We start from the raw sequence: 19,136 nt of genomic DNA, 5'->3' as shown, positions 1-19,136 counted from the left end.
TTCTGCCTAATGTGCGGCAGCAGCCAAAAAAGCAAACAGGATTCTGGGAATTATTAAAAAAGGGATGGTTAACAAGACTAAGAATGTCATAATGCCTCTGTATCGCTCCATGGTGCGACCTCATTTGGAGTATTACGTTCAATTCTGGTCTCCTTATCTCAGGAAAGATATAGTGGCGCTAGAAAAGATTCAAAGAAGAGCGACCAAGATGGTAAAGGGGATGGAACTCCTCTCGTATGAGGAAAGACTCTTCAGCTTGGAAAAGAGACGGCTGAGGGGAGATATGATTGAAGTCTACAAAATCCTGAGTGGAGTAGAACGGGTACAAGTGGATCAATTTTTCGCTCCATCAAAAATTACAAAGACTAGGGGACACTCTATGAAATTACAGGGAAATACTTTTAAAACCAATAGGAGGAATTTTTTTTTTTCACTCAGAGAATAGTTAAGCTCTGGAACGCATTGCCAGAAGATGTGGTAAGAGCGGCTAGCATAGTTGGTTTTAAGAAAGGTTTGATCAAGTTCCTGGAGGAAAAGTCCAGTCTGTTATTGAGAAAGACATGGGGGAAGCCACTGTTTGCCCTATATTGGTAGCATGGAATATTGCTACACCTTGGGTTTTGGCCAGGTAATAGTGACCTGGATTGGCCACCGTGAGAACGGGCTACTGGACCATTGGTCTGACACAGTAAGGCTATTCTTATGTAAAGCAGTGGAGAAATGAGACAGCAATGATATGTAAGGAGTACTGCTTGTTTATCCCCTCTGATGAAGGAGGTTATAAACAGAAAGGAGGAGTGTGGACAAGAAAGCAGGACTGCCACTAACATTAGTAGCAATAGCTCGAACTCCTAAAGGGCCAGAGGGTCTTGTCATGGCACACTAGTTAAGAATACATTACTGTGCTGTCTAGGGCCAGTGGGTCTTGTCATGGTGTGCCTTCCCACAGTATCCCATCAATCACAAATGAATCGGATAGGACTTTAAATTGAAGCAAGAGATGCATTTAGGAAGAAAGGGAATGTTAGCACAAACAAAAACATTGGATATTTTGTGTAATATTCACAAGAGATACCGGTAAATAAGGTGTTAAACAGAAGACTGAAGGTAAACCCCAGTATTTTAATATTTTTTGAATACTTCAGTAGTTTGCTAGACCTAAATTATTGCTGAGCAGCCCAAAATTTCAGAATTTACATTTATGCTACAGTATAATACTAAAATATAGCAAATCTCAATTTGCAATACTAAAATCGATTTGGGTTCAATAGTGCAAACATTTTCCATTTTTTTTTATAAAAAAAAAAAATACACAGGCAAATCAGTTGACACATTTTTATTATATTAAAAATATTTAAATATAAAATGACGCCCAACACACTGCAAAAACACTCCAGTGATTTACCAACAGTTCAGTCAATCAATTTACAATACTTTCACAAAATATTTCAAACATAACATATCATAAGGCAATGTAAGATAACTGACATCCTACAGGCAGTACTGCCAAGAGAGACACGACTACAACATGGGGTTTTAAGTGAAAAACAGTACCTCACATTTAAATTTATTTTTAAAGTCCTCCTGCTAGTGGCAAAATTCTGCGGGCTTTCACCACTCTTTCCATGTTCCATTTCATCATGCAGATTAGCACTTTAGTGGAAGAGAACAGGAAATAGCATGCTTTGATTGGTGACATTAGAAAGCAATAACAGGATGGAAGATGCTTCAGAAGGTGAACAATCCAGAGATTCCATGGCAATCAGTCTTGGGAGGTAGCCCATGTTGCCAGGTATACTAAACACTTATCAAGAGGTTTTTTTTAAAAGCAAGAACACAAGTTCTGAAACATTGTGAATGGTTCTACTGGTCAAACCTCAGATACCATTTGCCAACCAAATTGCAGCCACAGACAAGACCCTGTTAAGAAGATTACTAACAGAAGTCATGCCCAGTAAGAGTAGTATTGCTATTACTTCATATCTAATGTTTAAAAACTGATTGGGAAGCCAGAAATTCAGTTTAGCAGTTCTTAGGGGACAAGAACTTCTTAGCTTGATTTGTGAACAACCCTGCATAAAAATGTACCAGACATCTGGAATACATATTACTGGCAATTACAATTATGTTTTATACAACACCATTTCTTTATTTTGCAAAATAAAAAGTGCAAATTTTACCCGCAATTACGAGAACTGTTTAACCTGGGATTTCTGATCCATAATGTGGTTATGCCCATTCTGAATGCAAATTAGGGCAATTTAGTATTCCTGAAAAGGATCTCTCTTAAGTAAAAACAAATTAGGTCTCAATATTGGAGATGGAAAGAAATAAAACTTGATAATATGAAGGATTTAATGAAGTTTAATATACAACCCTATTCGATGGAAAGACCATGCTGGCCCCTCATTGCTCAGCAATCAGGTCTGCAACAGCTATGTATGTCTAAGTGCATATAATTTATTGTTTCTGTTTAACCAAGACAGTGCAGTATTAGCATTAAGACACTTTACAAGATGACAAAATGTAAACAAATGATCCCAACTTAAAGGAAATAAAAGATTCAATAAGTCAGTGTCTCATGGGCAAACTGCTTTGCACTTAGCTGATGTTAAGAACAAAATCCAAACTAAGATGGGTGATCTATTTGGTAAGTGCAAACTTAGTTCTCATTGCTTTGACCTACAGTAGAAAGACTGCAGCTGTCTTTATAGTGCTCCTACTTTGCCATAAGCTTTAGAAAATAACTTAGCAGATATAAAATTTCCCAATATTTTCACAGTTGGAAATGCTCCTACTCATGGCCATCATGCAGTGCAACCCAAATATTATTTTTGTGACTATGTTTTTACAAGTAGAAAATACAGTTTTTAGAGGAGTTAAAATAATTTTGGGAGTTGACGGAGGCGGTTCACATCTAGGAAGTCACCAACTGAATTCTGATTTTCTGTGAACCTTAATGTTTCAAAGGGGGAAAGTGGTAGTTTTTCAGGAAGCATCCGTACGCCCTTTGCATTCTCTTTCTCAGGGTATTTTGTGAACTGTGCTTCACCCATTAAAAGTTTGGCACTGGGCTGTAAGTCTTTGAAAACTTGTGATGGATTTTCTTCTGGAGGTTGCAATAATTTTAAAGGCTTGGGGGATATTTTCTCATTTGTAATGTCCCTTAATGTTTTTCCACCTGATTTCGGTAAAGGGTTTGCTAGCTCATGGTTATGTTTCAAGTCAGTGTTAAATCTTTCATTAACTTGTTCTTTTTTATAACTTAGACCCATTATGACGGGTCTAAAATTTTGATGCGCAGTATCTCCATTCTCTACTTCTCCCAGGTTGCTGCTGTCTTTAAACACTTCGTCTTCATCTCCACTGCTGTCATTGCTTTGTATCAGCCCATATCTCTTCATATACTTTCTGGTTGCAAAGGACATATTGTTTGGCGATATCAAGCTAAGGCCTACCAAGCTCTTGTCAGCATTCAAATGTAATAGACCTGGAAAGGATGATGAATCCAGAGTGTCGTTCTGTTTGGAGCGACTTTGTGAAAGCTGGGACAGCTGAGACTCGTTGAGGTATTTTAAAGCAATGGCATTTGCTTCCATACTCAAATCAGCTCCATTGGGGTTAAAACCACTCATGCCAATGTTTGCAAATGACATGTAGCTCAGTCTAGGAAGCACTGCTTCTGGATTTATACAAGCCAGCACACTAAAACAGACAAAAAAGAAGTAAAATTGAACCATTTTAACACTTCTAAGAAATGACAGACATGCCACTGACACAAGCAAGGTTTTCAGAAGAGGTCAACTTTTTGTTCCTGTACCCCATTTCTCTTCACCATAGGTGAAGCAGAGTTGACTGCTGGTTTAAACAGCAGGGCACCCACTCCCTCAAATACTTTTCTACATCTAATACCAGAAGGGCTACCATCACTGCCTCTATGTGAGGGCCAGGAGTATTCTCCTGCTGGAAATGAAGCCGAGAAAAGAGCTCGTTTTCCATGAGCACTTACTGCTCATTCAACCGATCAGTCACCATCACCTCTCATTAATAAATAGCAAAGCTTAAGTTGTAAAACAGAGACCATTCATTAGAAAAGATTCATTCAAGCAAATATACCATCTCAAGTGTGCTGAGAAAATAGATTGGACAGTCCTGTAAACAAGTCTCTCAATGGCTAATGCCTTTACTAATATAGAGAACAAATTAAAGTGACAGTATGGGAATTTTTTAAAGCACTGCAGAATGCTGGCATTCAGGGTTTTTTTTAAATTCTATTTTAAAATTTCAAGTATAAATATCTTGCATGGCAACAGGGAAAGAGGTAGAAATGGCATAAAATTTCACAAAAGGAAATCAAGCTGAAAAAACCCCCCATCGCAACCATCTTATCTGTTAAACTCCACAATACAGGTCTACTAATTAAGAAGTTTAATGGCATCAGATGCTTTAAGTACTGATGACTAAGTCAGAAGCAGCCTATATTGTGCAGGTCTGCCTTCTGGAAAGGGATGAATTTGTGGCCATATTTACTGGTGGTATGACAGAAAACAAAATTACTTTCCGGTAATTATTCCTCAAGGACAGCAAAATTTAAAACCTCATGTTCGGGGGGTGGGGGGAAGTTTGATATCATTAACAGAGACTGGCGTGGAAGAGTACCCCAGGAACTTTTCTAGAAGCATTTGGGTAGTCTCATCGCACATGCTTGCTTGTTTGCACCTGCCACTGTTGCACAGGAGTTCCTCAGTCTTTTACAAGACAAATGGAAGATTAGATTTTCAATAATCTTTGTTAGTCCCTGTGGAATCTGGAAGAGATGTAACAGAATACAAAATTTGTCTACCAGTAATAAGGTAGGACAAAAAAGTCCTCCTTTGCCTGTTTAATGTGGCAATTGCAGGTACGATTTGTGAGGAAGAAGAGTTTTTAGTCTAAAAGGTGTTCATGACATCTTAGCTATTTCTGTAGCCAAAAGCTGCTATGGAACCACAGGTTCTCATGAGATAAAGAACAACTGGAGTAAATAATAAAGCTTAGCAGAAAAAATGTTATTCTGACAACTGGCTTGAGGATCAAAATCAAATAGGGAGAAATTTGGGGGAAGAGCAGAGCCTAGTGAAGGGCAGTGGGTAGGATCTAGTTTATGTAAGTGTCTAGTTGAATAGAAAAGTTTAGGTGCCTGAAATAAAAGAAGCCTATTGGCTCAGACTAAAATATATCAGAAAATAGTATAACCAAGAGACAGGAGAAGTAAAGAAAGAGCTTAGCTGAAAGATAGAATGGACAAGGATATAACTAAATTGAGCATGTCCCCTGCTGAATGAATGGGACCATGTATAAAGAGGCCTAGATTGCTTAAAAATGAAGTAAAATAGATTGATTAGTAAGAATAAGAATCTCCAACAATGAAAATGTTAAGAAATTGAGAAATTACATCAGCTAGAAACGGAAGAGGAGAATCCCATTGTGCAACCAAAGAATTTGGGGGGGGGGGGAGGAATACAGAATAAGAATATATAACAGAGAAGGGAAAAAGCACAGTTACTCACCGTAACAGGCGTTATCTAGGGACAGCAGGCAGATATTCTCACTAATGGGTGACGTCACCACGGAGCCCCGGTACGGACACTTCAAGAGCTTTAAAAAAGCTCTTGACACCTGCACCGCGCATACATGAGTGCCTTCCCGCCCGGAGGCGCGTGGTCCTTCAGTTAAGATAAGCCAGCCCAAGAAGCCAACCCAGGGAGTTGGGTGGGTTGTGAGAATATCTGCCTGCTGTCCCTGGATAACACCTATTACGGTAAGTAATTGTGCTTTATCCCAGGACAAGCAGGCAGCATATTCTCACTGATGGGTGATCTCCAAGCTAACAGAGATGGGATGGTGGGAGAGTTGGCCAAAGAAAATACAATTGAAAACATAATGGCCGAAGGCCCATCCCGTCTGGAGAAAAAAAACCAGACAATAGTGAGAAGTGAAGGCATGAACTGAGGACCTGGAGGCAGGTGTACAGAGTTCCTCAGTAACATAACCGAAAGGAAAACAAGAAAAACTGCAGAACTTGAACTGAAGGACTGGGACACGATATCCCCGTGCCAAGCCAGTCTGAGTAAAAGAGAACGAGAGAAAAGCAATCAGCCAAAAGATTGTTCCTGTGAATATAGGATATCCAAATAGAGGTGAATCAAAAAGAAAAAGTTTGGATAAAATCACTGCGGCTCCGACCTGAGTAACAAGGAGGAGAAAAAAACCGCGTAAAGGACAAAAACAAAGAAAACCCAGCTCCTCGTAAGAAAAACGAGATGCAGGAAACAACACAGACAGAAGAACTTACTAAGTGAAATGAAAACAGTAGAAAATACTGTAGACCTGAACACAGAATCACCCTAACTTGATGAAAGACTGATAAGGATGAAGCTGCTAGCAGGGCATGAAACTTACTGTTACCCCTGGAAGAGGTGAGAGACATAAGGAAAAACATTTTCTAGAAAAGAAACTCAAGTGGAGCTGACGCTAATGTTACAAATGGGAGCATCAACGACCAGTAAAGAACCACATGAATAGTCCAGAGGATAGAAGAAGGAATGAGGTGTGGTTACACACATGAAAAAACGTCTGTCATGATCCTGGAAACCAGAGGAGTAATCAAAAAGAAGGTGCTCCTTGAAAGATCAAGGGAAAAAAATGCAATAGCATGAAAAAGAAGTCTGAAAGCAACAGCGCTTGTAAGCTTGATAAAAAAGGTCAACAGGAGAAGAAGCAAGGGGAATGTATAGAAAAATATGCTCACCTAATCCAGGAGAAAAATAATCGTCGTCAGACGAAGAAAATTCCTGGAGTAAAAGGATTAAAGAATCCTGCTGAAATTGGCTGCTACGAAATTCAGCTTCTCATCAGCAAAAGCAGATGAGCAATCGCCTCCAAGGTCACAAAAACAGGGCCTCCTGAGATAACAGGAGAGAACCCTAGACTCCTTGCTCAATTATATGTAGTGTAAAACCCCTGAATGGACTGTGCAAGGAAGGAGGACTTGAGGACAGAGTAGATGATGAAAATCATGAGGTCCTAAAATATCATTACAAAAATGAGGAAAGATCCAATTGCCTGGCAGGCGAAAAACCCCGAAGCTGAAGAATGGTTATAGAAACCCCCCAGGCATAGAAATAAAAGAAGAAAACTGACAAAAAGTCAGGAAACCACGAGAGCGGGAAGGCAGCGAAAAGAAAATATTTCAACAGCCGTTGAAACGCGACTTCTTAGCTCTGTGGAAACGAAGAAACTGAGGGACTGCGTGCCTCCGTCGGGCGGGAAGGCACTTGTGCAGTGTGGGTGTCAAGAGCTTTTTTCAAGCTCTGGAAGTGTCCGTACTGGGGCCCCGTGATGACGTCACCCATTAGTAAGAATATGCTGCCTGCTTGTCCTGGGATAATAATCTTTATGAAAAGGGCTTCTAAATAAGAACAGGATCAGAGGTAGGGGTGATTTAGTTCAGCTTGTGCTTGGAGAAATGCTACTTTAATGTTCATGATATCTAGGACTGCTTTACACAATAAGATTTGTTTGTAATGTCTGGGATAAGGTTAGAAATGTTAAATACTGTATGCCTGAAGTCAGCAAGTTAACTACAAAATGTTTCTAGTCTGCTAAGCTGCTTATGGCACTTTTTGACAAGTTTGCACTAGTGCTGCCCAAATTGAATCAAAAAATGTTTCCCTGAATCAGGCAGCACTAGTTTGCACACTAGTGTTAGGAAAACCCATGTCTAGTGACCTGTGGATAACAAGAGAATCTCAGCCACTCAACAATAAGGTTTCTGGATTGTGTCAATTAATACTATATTACCTTACCTGGCACTTTCAACTTTATTTGCATCTTTCATCATTGTGTTAGGCGAGTCCAAATCAATTTTTACACCAAGGTTTCTCAGCTGTTTAAGGGTAGCAGCTAACACATCATCTTTGTCATTTAGATGTAGATCAGTTACTGGATTCTTTTTCTTGATATAACTTTGAGATGTGACACACTTATCTTCTGAAATACTTCCTTTAGCTGTGGATTCTTCTGCCTCAGTGAATGAGGTCTTTAATAGCTGATTTACTTGACCCTTACATACAAAAAAGCACAGTTACTTACCGTAACAGGTATTATCCAGGGACAGCAGGCAGATATTCTTGACTGATGGGTGACGGCACCGACGGAGCCCCGGTACGGACAATTTTAGAGTGATTGCACTCTAAGAACTTGGAAAGTTCCAGCAGGCCGCACCGCGCATGCGCCTTCCTGCCCGACGGAGGCGCACGGTCCCCAGTTAGGATAAGCCAGCTAAGAAGCCAACCCGGGGAGGAGGGTGGGACGCAAGAATATCTGCCTGCTGTCCCTGGATAACACCTGTTACGGTAAGTAACTGTGCTTTATCCCAGGACAAGCAGGCAGCATATTCTTCACTGATGGGTGACCTCCAAGCTAACAAAAAGAGGGATGGAGGGAAGGTTGGCCATTAGGAAAACAAATTTTGCAAAACAGATTGGCTGAAGTGTCCATACCGTCTGGAGAAAGCATCCAGACAATAGTGAGATGTAAAAGTATGAACTGAGGACCAAGTAGCAGCCTTGCAGATTTCCTCAATAGGAGTGGAACGGAGGAAAGCTACAGATACTGCCATAGCTCGAACTCTATGGGCCGTGACAGAACCTTCCAGTGTCAGTCTGGTCTGAGCATAACAGAATGAAATGCACGCTGCAAGCCAATTTGACAACGTACGTTTAGAAACAGGATGTCCCAATTTATTCGGATCAAAGGACAGAAAGAGTTGGGGAGTTGATCTGTGGGGCTTAGTACGCTCTAAATAGAAAGCTAGAGCCCGCTTACAGTCCAAAGTATGCAGAGCCTGTTCTCCAGAATGAGAGTGAGGTTTCGGAAAGAAGACAGGCAGAACAATGGATTGGTTGAGATGGAATTCAGAGACAACCTTAGGGAGAAACTTTGGATGCGTACGCAGAACCACCTTGTCATGATGAAAGACTGTAAAAGGTGGATCAGCAACTAGTGCATGTAGCTCACTGACCCTCCTGGCAGAGGTAAGAGCAATAAGGAAAAGTACCTTCCAAGTGAGAAACTTGAAAGGAGCGGTAGCCAAAGGTTCAAAAGGAGGCTTCATTAAGGCGGAAAGAACCACATTGAGATCCCAGATTACAGGAGGGGCTTTGAGAGGTGGTTTCACATTGAAAAGACCCCGCATGAATCTGGACACCAAGGGATGAGCCGAGAGAAGTTTTCCATGAACTGGCTCATGAAAAGCAGCAATAGCACTGAGGTGGACTCTGATGGAAGTAGACTTGAGGCCAGAGTCAGACAAAGAAAGAAGATAATCCAATAAGGCCTCCACTGCAAGGGAAGTGGGATCATGATGATGAAGAAGACACCAGGAAGAAAACCGTGTCCACTTCTGATGGTAACATTGCAGAGTGGCCGGTTTCCTGGAGGCATCCAGAATGGAACGAACGGGCTGAGACAAAAGAGTATCATGAGAAGTCAGCCCGAGAGAAACCAAGCTGTCAGGTGCAGAGACGGAAGGTTGGGATGCAGAAGGGTCTCCTGATGTTGCGTAAGGAAACAGTGGAAGAAGAAAAGGCTCCCTGGAACCGAGTTGAAGTAGAACGGAGAACCAATGTTGTCTGGGCCACCGTGGAGCAATCAGAATCATGGTGGCTCGTTCCCTCTTGAGCTTGAACAAGGTTCGTAACATGAGAGGCAGAGGAGGGAAAGCATACAGGAACAGATTGGACCAATCGAGGAGAAATGCATCCGCTGCCAGACGGTGAGGAGAGTAGAGTCTGGAGCAGAATAGGGGCAGCTGGTGATTGTGAGGAGCTGCAAAGAGGTCTATCTGAAGAGTTCCCCACTGAGCGAAGATGGACTGTAGAGTTACAGGATCGAGTGTCCACTCGTGAGGTTGGAGAATTCTGCTGAGCTTGTCCGCTAAGGAATTCTGTTCTCCTTGAATGTAGATAGCTTTCAGGAATAGTTGGTGATCTGTGGCCCAAGCCCAAATCTTCTGGGCTTCCTGGCACAAGAGGCGAGAGCCTGTCCTACCCTGCTTGTTGATGTAGTACATTGCAACTTGATTGTCTGTGCACAGCAGGAGGACCTGAGGAAAGAGAAGATGTTGGAAGGCCTTGAGGGCATAAAACATCGCTCTGAGTTCCAGGAAATTGATATGATGTTTCATTTCCTGGGCTGTCCAAAGTCCTTGAGTTTGGAATTCGTTCAAATGAGCTCCCCAGGCATAAGGGGAGGCGTCGGTGGTGATGACAAGTTGATGAGGAGGTAGATGAAACAGAAGACCTCTGGAGAGATTTGAGGATATCAACCACCATTGTAGAGACTGACGAAGAGATGATGTCACAGATATGTGTCGTGAGCAAGGATCCGTCGCTTGGGACCACTGGGTAGCTAGGGTCCATTGAGGAGTGCGCAGGTGAAGACGTGCGAGGGGTGTGACATGAACTGTGGAGGCCATGTGACCCAAGAGTATCATCATTTGCTTGGCAGAGATGGAACGTTGTGGAAGCACCTGCTGACATAGAGATTGAAGAGTTTGAAGACGGTTGGATGGCAGGAATGCTCTCATGAGGACTGTGTCCAGCACCGCTCCAATGAATTGAAGTCTCTGAGTGGGGATGAGATGAGATTTGGGTAGATTGATCTCGAACCCCAGAAGCTGTAGAAACAGGATGGTTTGGTTGGTGGCCAGGAGCACTGTTTGAGATGAATTGGCCTTGATTAACCAATCGTCCAGATAAAGAAAGACTTGAAGGTGGTGAGAGCGTAGAAAGGCAGCCACCACAATCAGACATTTGGTGAACACTCTTGGAGAGGAGGCAAGACCGAAGGGCATCACCTTGTATTGGTAATGACAATGATTAATCATGAAGCGGAGGTACTGTCTGGAGGCCAGATTGACTGGAATGTGAGTGTATACCTCTTTGAGATCGAGGGAGCATAGCCAGTCGCTTTGATGGAGAAGAGGATAAAGAGTTGCCAGAGAAAGCATCTTGAATTTCTCTTTGACCAAGCATTTGTTGAGATCGCGAAGATCTAGGATGGGTCTGAGATCCCCTGTTTTTTTGGGGACCAGAAAATAACGGGAGTAGAATCCCTGCCCCTTCTGATCTAGAGGAACTTCCTCTATGGCGTTCAGGAGGAGGAGGGATTGAACCTCCTGAAGAAGGAGAGAAGACTGAGAGGTGTTCAAAGCAGACTCTCTTGGCAGACTTTGTGCAGGACGTGTCTGAAAGTTGAGAGAGTAGCCGTGGCGGATGATGTTGAGTACCCACTGATCCGATGTGATGTTCTCCCAACGGCTGGTGTAACAAGAAAGACATCCTCCTATGGGTCGAGGGAGATGGGCAGATGGTGGAATACTGGCTATGCTTTGGAGAACCACGTCAAAAGGGTTGGGTAGACTTTTGTGGTGGAGGAGGCTTCATCTGTTGCTGCTGGGCTGGCCTAGGTGGTTGTTGCTGTTGTTGGTGCTGACGTCTAGGCTGTTGAGTAGCCGGTGGCAAGGGATGGGCAGCATAGCGGCGCTGGTAGGCAGATTGTTGGCGAAAAGGCCGAGCAGGTGGAGTCTTTTTCTTAGTCTTCAGGAGAGTATCCCACCGAGTCTCATGGGCAGACAGCTTTTGTGTAGTGGAATCCATGGACTCTCCGAAGAGCTCATCACCCAAGTAGGGAGCATTTGCTAGGCGGTCCTGATGATTTACATCGAGCTCTGAGACTCTGAGCCATGCCAACCGACGCATGGCAACAGACATAGCCGTGGCCCTAGAAGTCAATTCAAAAGTGTCATAAATTGACCTAACTAGGAATTTCCGTAACTGGAGAAGAGAGGAAGAACAGGCATGAAAAGCAGATTTCTTGCGGTCAGGGAGGTACTTTTCAAAAGCAGCCATGTTTTGAATGAGGTGCTTTAAATAAAATGAAAAATGGAAAGCGTAGTTCCCTGACCTATTGGCTAACATGGCATTCTGATATAAACGTTTGCCAAATTTGTCCATGGCTTTTCCTTCTCTGCCAGGAGGGACTGAGGCATATACACTAGCTCCCGCTGATTTCTTAAGTGTGGATTTTACCAAAAGAGACTCATGCGGGAGTTGAGGTTTGTCAAAACCAGGGATAGGGATAACCTTGTATAAGGAGTCCAATTTACAAGGAGCTCCTGGTACAGTTAGGGGAGTCTCTAAATTTTTATAGAAAGTCTCTCGTAAGATGTCATGGAGAGGAAGTTTGAGAAATTCCCTTGGAGGCTGGTCAAAGTCCAGAGCATCAAGGAATGCTTTGGATTTCTTCGACTCAGCCTCCAAGGGAATAGAAAGAGATTCACACATCTCTTTTAAGAAAGAAGTAAAAGATGTGGAATCATGTTTAGAAGAGGGATCAGCAACAAGTTGATCCTCTTCATCAGAGGAACACTCACCCTCAGACAGAAAGGGCTCTTCAGAATCACCCCACAAATCAGGGTCCCGAATCTGAGAGCCACGGTCTCGAGACTCCGGAGTGGAGGGTTCCAGGTGTCGGGTTTTGCGCGCCGACTTACCCGACCTCATAGATACGGTACCAGGAGATGTGACCTGCTGCGTTGGTACCGAAGTCTGCACCGCCTGGTGTTGAGCTCTCGGTTCCGGTGCTAAGATTGGCATCGACGTCGAGGAAGCTGGATGCCGATAAAAGAGGGCGCTCCACTGTCGGTACCGGTGGCTCAGACCGGACCGGGACTGGAAGGCTCGGTGTCAAAAGTGCGGGAAGGAGTTGTTGCAACTGCTCCTTAAGTTGTACTTGCAGGACAGCAGCAATCCGCTCGTCCAGCGAAGGCACTGGTACCGCCTTTTTCTTCTGCGATACCTGTGGTGCCGCTCTACGCTCCGAGGATATGGACCCCGATGTCGAGGGGCTCACCTCAATAGGAGCGGAGCGCTTCCGTGGATGCCTCGAGGTCGGCAGGATTGGACTCGCTGCTACTGAGACCGGAGGACGCTCCAACGGGGAAGGCTTCTTAGCCGGCTTACCTGCAGGGTGCAACGCCGGCGCGGTATCACGCGGTGTCGACGAAGTAGGTGCCGACTGAGATGGGGCCGATGTCGGTGCTGCGGAATCAGACATCTCGGCGCCGAATAACAACCGCTGTTGGATCTGGCGATTTTTTAGAGTTCTTTTCTTTAAAGTCGCACAGCGGGTGCAGGTGGACGCTCGATGGTCAGGACCAAGACACTGCAGACACCAGTTGTGCGGGTCTGTCAGTGAAATTGGTCGAGCGCACCGCTGGCACTTTTTAAACCCGGGTTGAGGGGGCATGAAAGTGAAAACGGCTTCTGCCAAATCGAAGGCCGAGGCCTCGATGATTGCAACAGGCCCCGCCGGGGCGAAGCGAAAGAAATGAAGAAAAAAACGAAAGTTTTTTTTTTTAAACTAAAGAAAAGAAACGAAATAAAGAAAACTTTATTTCCAAAAGGGGTTTACGCGAGCGGGAAGGGCGATTACAAAAAACTCTTTCAACGGCCGTTGAAAGAAACGCGTCTTCTTAGCTCCGCGGAAACTAAGAAACTGGGGACCGCGCGCCTCAGTCGGACGGGAAGGCACTCGCGCGTGCGCGGTGCGGCCTGCTGGAACTTTCCAAGTTCTTAGAGTGCAATCACTCTAAAATTGTCCGTACCGGGGCTCCGTCGGTGCCGTCACCCATCAGTCAAGAATATGCTGCCTGCTTGTCCTGGGATAAGAAATTTTACTTAATTACAAAATCTGAGCACTAAGTTGATGTATTGAAATGCTTCCCTAACAATGCAGTGTGCTAATATGTTTTCAATTTTTCCCCTAGTCTTCATGAGTCTAAGAAAACATTCATAAATCAGATATCTGGAGCTGCTCTTACTGAATTTAGAAAGCCAAGAATTTACGGAGTATATGCTGATATTACTGCTCTATGATCTGGTCCACCCTTTAGTCTAGAGGTAGGCAACCTCTTATATCAAGGGTTGCATGAATGTCAATACACTCTCTAGGGGGCTGCATACAAGATTCATCGCCCCACATCCCCCCCACAGGTCAAGTTTTCCCTCCCTCCTATATTTATGAAGCAATGTAGGAAACATTGCTGGTCAGATTTTTAACCTTTCACCTGCTAAGCAATAGGGACAAATGTGATCTGTGCTGGCAATGAGCGACTGTGCTAGTTCTATCACACTTTCAACTGCTAGTTGGAGTGGCATTTCTTAAAAACTGTGCAAGGTTTATGATTTAAGGAGAAAATAACATAGTAACATAGTAGATGAATGGTCCATCCAGTCTGCACAACCTGATTCAATTAAAATTTTTAAAATGTTTTTTCTTAGCTATTTCTGGGCAAGAATCCAAAGCTTTAGTGCTTGGGTTCCAACTGCCGAAATCTCCGTTAAAACCTACTCCAGCCCATCTAAACCCTCCCAGCCATTGAAGCCCTCCCCAGCCCTTCCTCCACCAAATGGCCATATACAGACACAGACCGTGCAAGTCTGCCCAGTACTGGCCTTAGTTCAATATTTAATATTATTTTCTGATTCTAGATCCTCTGTGTTCATCCCACGCTTCATTGAACTCAGTCATCTTTTCCTCTCCACCACCTCTCTCGGAAGCGCATTCCAGGCATCCACCACCCTCTCCGTAAAGTAGAAATTCTCTAGAAAATGTGAAATTGGGACTTGAACTGGATTGCTCTGAGGCAGTGCGAAGCAGCACTTTGTAAATCTGTATTAAGCTGCCATATAGAATGCTATCAGGCTCCAGAATCTCTTTACAATTTTGGTGCATTTTGTTTGTATGATTATCTCAACTCCTCCCCCCACTCCCAGACTTCAGAATCTCTTTTCTTCCATCTACCTCCCCCTTACCCATGAGCTTTTTACCTCCCTTGCTCAGAGCGATGAATCATGCATAATAGGTATCTTGCAACCAGCCATTAAAGAGCTTTGATTCTCTGCATATGCTGAAGATTTGCTGGTTCCTGAACCCTACCAACTTCCTGTTTTGGAGGAAGCCAAAGCCAGCAGACCTTGAGCAAGTATGAATACTCAAGGCTCCATGCTGGCCAGCCACATGATGCCTGTGATTAGCACCCCGCGCCCTACCCAAGTGAGGGAGATGATAGGCATGAGGAAGCAAAGGAGTTAGAACGTTTTAATGCCTTTGTGGGCAGCATACAGCCCATGGGCTAGTCCATTTATCTTGCACCAGTGCCACTACTCTATACCACCATCAGAACAGACCTAATGACCACTCCCTCCCCTCTGACTTAATAAAAATTCCTTTGTGTCTAGGACATATCTCTGCCCCCTACTTACACACTTTCCTCCCCAGAGCCATACCCTTATGAGTTTGGCACGATGCCCACTCACTTCCTGCCTCCTGTGCCATTATCTTCAAAATAGTGATGCTCAACCCCATATGGTGAATCCTGGAAAAAAATCTCCCTTATGACGACAGGTGTCCTGGAGGAAATACAGGTGCACTTGCCAACCTGCTATGCAGAGATGAGCAGCCACCATCACCATAATCTTGGTGAAAGTTTGGGGCACTGTTGCTAGTCCATAAGGAAGCACTGAGTGATTCTCTAATGCATCGAATCTCAAGAACTTTGTGCGTTCTGGAAGATTGGGATGTGAAGGTAAGTTTCCATCAAATCTAGGGCAACCAGAAATTCTCCTAGCTCCACCGTTATGATGGACTGAACAGTCTCCATCAAGAACCAAGGAACTCTCAAGTCCGCATTGACGTGTTTGAGGTCAGCAGTTTCTTATCGTTAACAGATGTTATCCAGGGACAGCAGGCAGATATTCTCACATGTGGGTGATGTCATCCACAGAGCCCCGGAATGGACACTTTAAAAGTGCATCGCCACTAAGATTTTTTATTAAAATCTTTATTCATTTTCAAAAATTACAACAAGTGTACAATAACCATCCAGAAATATATTAACTAATCACTTGACAATCTTATTTGTATACCTCTAAATATATATATAGAAAAGAATCCCACCCCTCCCACCCATATCTTAATAATTAACAGTTATCTATTATTATCATTTATATTCCCACCCCCCTCATCTTATCCACTAAGATTTTTAGAAAGTTTGCACTAGCCCGTACCGCACACATGCGAGTGCCTTCCTACCTGACGTACCTCGCGGCTCCTCAGTTCATTAAGCAAGCTAAGAAGCCAACCAGGGGAAGTGAGTGGGTTGTGAGAATATCTGCCTGATGTCCTTGGATAACACCTATTATGGTAAGTAACTGTGCTTTATCCCAGGACAAGCAGGCAGCATATTCTCACATGTGGGACTCTCTAGCTTACTAGAATGGGATGGAGGGAGAGTTAGCCAATTAAGAAAATAAATTTTGCAATACTGCTTGGCCAAAGTGACCTTCCTTGTTTATTTATGTAATATATCGCAAACTAATTGTCCGTGCGGATAAGAAGGATGGTGTTGGTCACAATGTGCTGAAAAGCTCCGAGAACATTGTAGATTGCTGAGTTCCAACAGATTTATATGACAAAGCGATCCTGGGCAGACAGTGACCTTGTGTGTGAAGACCGTCCAGATGAGCTCCCCAAGCATAAGTGGATGAGTCTGTGGTCAGAATTTTCTGATGAGGAGGTGTGTGGAACAACAACCCTCTGGACAGATTGGAAGAGTTCATCCACAACTGCAGCAACTGTTGAAGCGAAGAAGTGACTGTAATGTGTTGAGATAGTGGGTCGAGTGCTTGAGACCACTGGGATGTGAGGGTCCATTGAGGTATCCTGAGATGAAGTCTCGCAAACAGAGTAACGTGAACTGTGGAAGCCATGTGACCCAGTAGTACCATCATTTATCTGGCAGAGATTGAAGACAGATAAGTGTGACTGCAAAGTTGAATCAGATTGTCTTGTCTTTGCTGTGATAGAAATGCTCCGAGGTGAATGAATGGTGTCGAGTAGAGCTCCTATGAATTGCAGGGTCTGAGATTGCTGAAGTTGGGATTTGGGAAAATTGATTTGGAAACCAACTGTTGAAGAAAGAGAATTGTCATGCAAGTTGCTACTGTCACGCCTTGAGAAATAGGGTCCTTGATCAGCCAGTCGTCCAGGTAAGGAAAGACTTGAAAGGCCCTGAGACCATAATATTGCTGCCACTACCACCAGGCACTTGGTGAATACTCTGGGAGAGGATGCAAGACCAAAAAGTAGTACTTTGTATTGATAATGGTGGTGAGTCACTTGAAAACAGAGGAATTTACTGAAGGCCGGATGCACTGGAATGCGAGTATAGACTTCTTTCAGATCCAGAGAGCATAGCCAGTCGTTGTGATCTAAGAGGGGATATAAAGTTGCCAGGGATAGCATCCAAAACTTTTCATTTACTAGAAACTTGTTGCGACCCCTGAGGTCCAGAATTGGATGAAGACCTCCCATATTCTTCGGAACAAGAAAATACCAGGAGTAAAACCCTCGGTTTCTCTGGCCTGGAGGAACCCGCTCGATGGCATTGAGGAGAAGAGATTCTATCTCTCAAAGAAGAATGGATGTCTGCTGTGGGTGAGAAGACAACTCTCTTGGAGGATGATCTGGAGGGATGTTGATAAAATGAAGAGTATCCCTCTCGAATGACTTTTAGAACCCAGAGATCTGTGGTAATCAGTTCCCAGCGAGGGTAATAGAGTTGAAGCCAATCTCCAATGGGCTGAGGGAAAGGCTGGGATAGAGGAACAGCGGCTATGCTCTCAAGTAGCATGTCAAAAAGACTGAGTAGGCTTCTGTGGAGCTGCTGCCTTAGCTTTTTGAGGATGCTGTTGCTTCTGTTTCTTCTGCTGTGGTCGAGCAGCAACTGCAGGTTTGGAAGAAAAACGCCTTTGATAAAAATACTTTAAAGATTTGAAAGATGAGGGCTTAGACTTGTATTTCACTAAGGCATCCCAATATTTTTCATGTTCAGTAAGCTTTTGAGTGGCATTTTCAATAGAGTCACCAAATAGCTCATCACCCAAGCAAGGAATGTTTGTCAATCTATCCTGGGAGGTTGATATACATAACAGAGACTCTGAGCCATGCTAGACGTCTCATTGCCACTGACATAGCTAAGGCTCTGGAAGACAATTGAAAGGCATCATAAGCTGATCTCTCTCTATATTTCCTAGCCAGAGCAATAGCGCGAGAAATGTGATAAAATTCCTGAAACTGGTTTGAAGGAATGTATCTATCAAAAAGGACAATTTCTTAACCAAATGCTTGACATAGCAGGAAATATAGAAATTGTAGTTGAGGACTCTGTTAGCCAATGTGGTGTTTTAGTATAGGCAATGGCAAAACTTATCCATAGTGCGTCCCTCTCTCCCCAGGGGCACTGAGGCATAAACCCTATATGGGGCAGATTTTTTCAAAGTCAATTCTACCACCAGGGACTGATACTGAAGCTGCTGTTTGTCAAAACCAGGAGAAGAAATGATCTTGTATAAAGAGTCCAATTTTCTGGGAGCCACAGCAATTGTAAGAGGGGTCTCCCAGTTCTTATGAAGAGTCTCCTTGAGAATACCATGTAATGGGAGACGAAGAAGTTCTTTAGGAGGGTCATCATAGTCCAAAGTCTCCAAATATTCAGCACTATGAGCAGAATCGGTTTCTAACTTAACTGGAAGCTCTTTGCTCAATTGCCGAATGAATTTTGTGAAAGACAGTCTTTCGGTAGGAGACTTAGCTCTGTGTGGAGACTTCTCAGAAGTAGTGTCATAAGCCTCTGTAGTAGACTTATGGATATCATCCGCTGAATCAGACTAAGACTGAATCATAAAAGTCTTTTGGTGAAGAAATGCGTTGGGATCAATGATGGCATTGAGACCGGTGTCGATCTGATGAAGATGACGATGTATGATGCGATTTCCTTTTATGCTTGGAAGAACGGGAAGGACAGCGGTGTGTACGCTTCGAAGCAACTGAAGATGAACGATGCTGAGCAGGCTTGGATCGTTGAGAAGATGATGAAAAATGCTGATATCTTGAAGAGCTGGATCGACACCATGAGGAACAGCGTTGATGAGATGCACTGCTTTTATGCAGGGAACATTGACATGGTA

At 43.6% G+C, this 19,136-nt stretch overlaps 1 protein-coding gene across 4 annotated transcripts in view; it reads right to left on the bottom strand.

Annotated features, from left to right (window-relative positions):
- Positions 1 to 1,321: 1,321 nt before the first annotated feature.
- STIL (STIL centriolar assembly protein) overlaps positions 1,322 to 19,136 on the bottom strand; it is a 110,378-nt gene continuing 92,563 nt past the window's right edge. For all 4 annotated transcript variants that reach the window (XM_033916276.1, XM_033916275.1, XM_033916278.1 and 1 more), the window contains 2 exons: positions 7,848 to 8,104; positions 1,322 to 3,705 (listed from right to left, as the gene is read on the bottom strand). In XM_033916276.1, coding sequence (XP_033772167.1) covers positions 2,880 to 3,705; positions 7,848 to 8,104 — 1,083 coding nt within the window. In that variant the 3' untranslated portion in view covers positions 1,322 to 2,879. The remainder of the gene's footprint in view (positions 3,706 to 7,847; positions 8,105 to 19,136) is intronic.

Source organism: Geotrypetes seraphini, chromosome 12 (assembly GCF_902459505.1).
Source record: "Geotrypetes seraphini chromosome 12, aGeoSer1.1, whole genome shotgun sequence".
Taxonomy (NCBI): Eukaryota; Metazoa; Chordata; class Amphibia; order Gymnophiona; family Dermophiidae; genus Geotrypetes; species Geotrypetes seraphini.
This window is presented reverse-complemented; position numbering and strand designations above follow the sequence as displayed.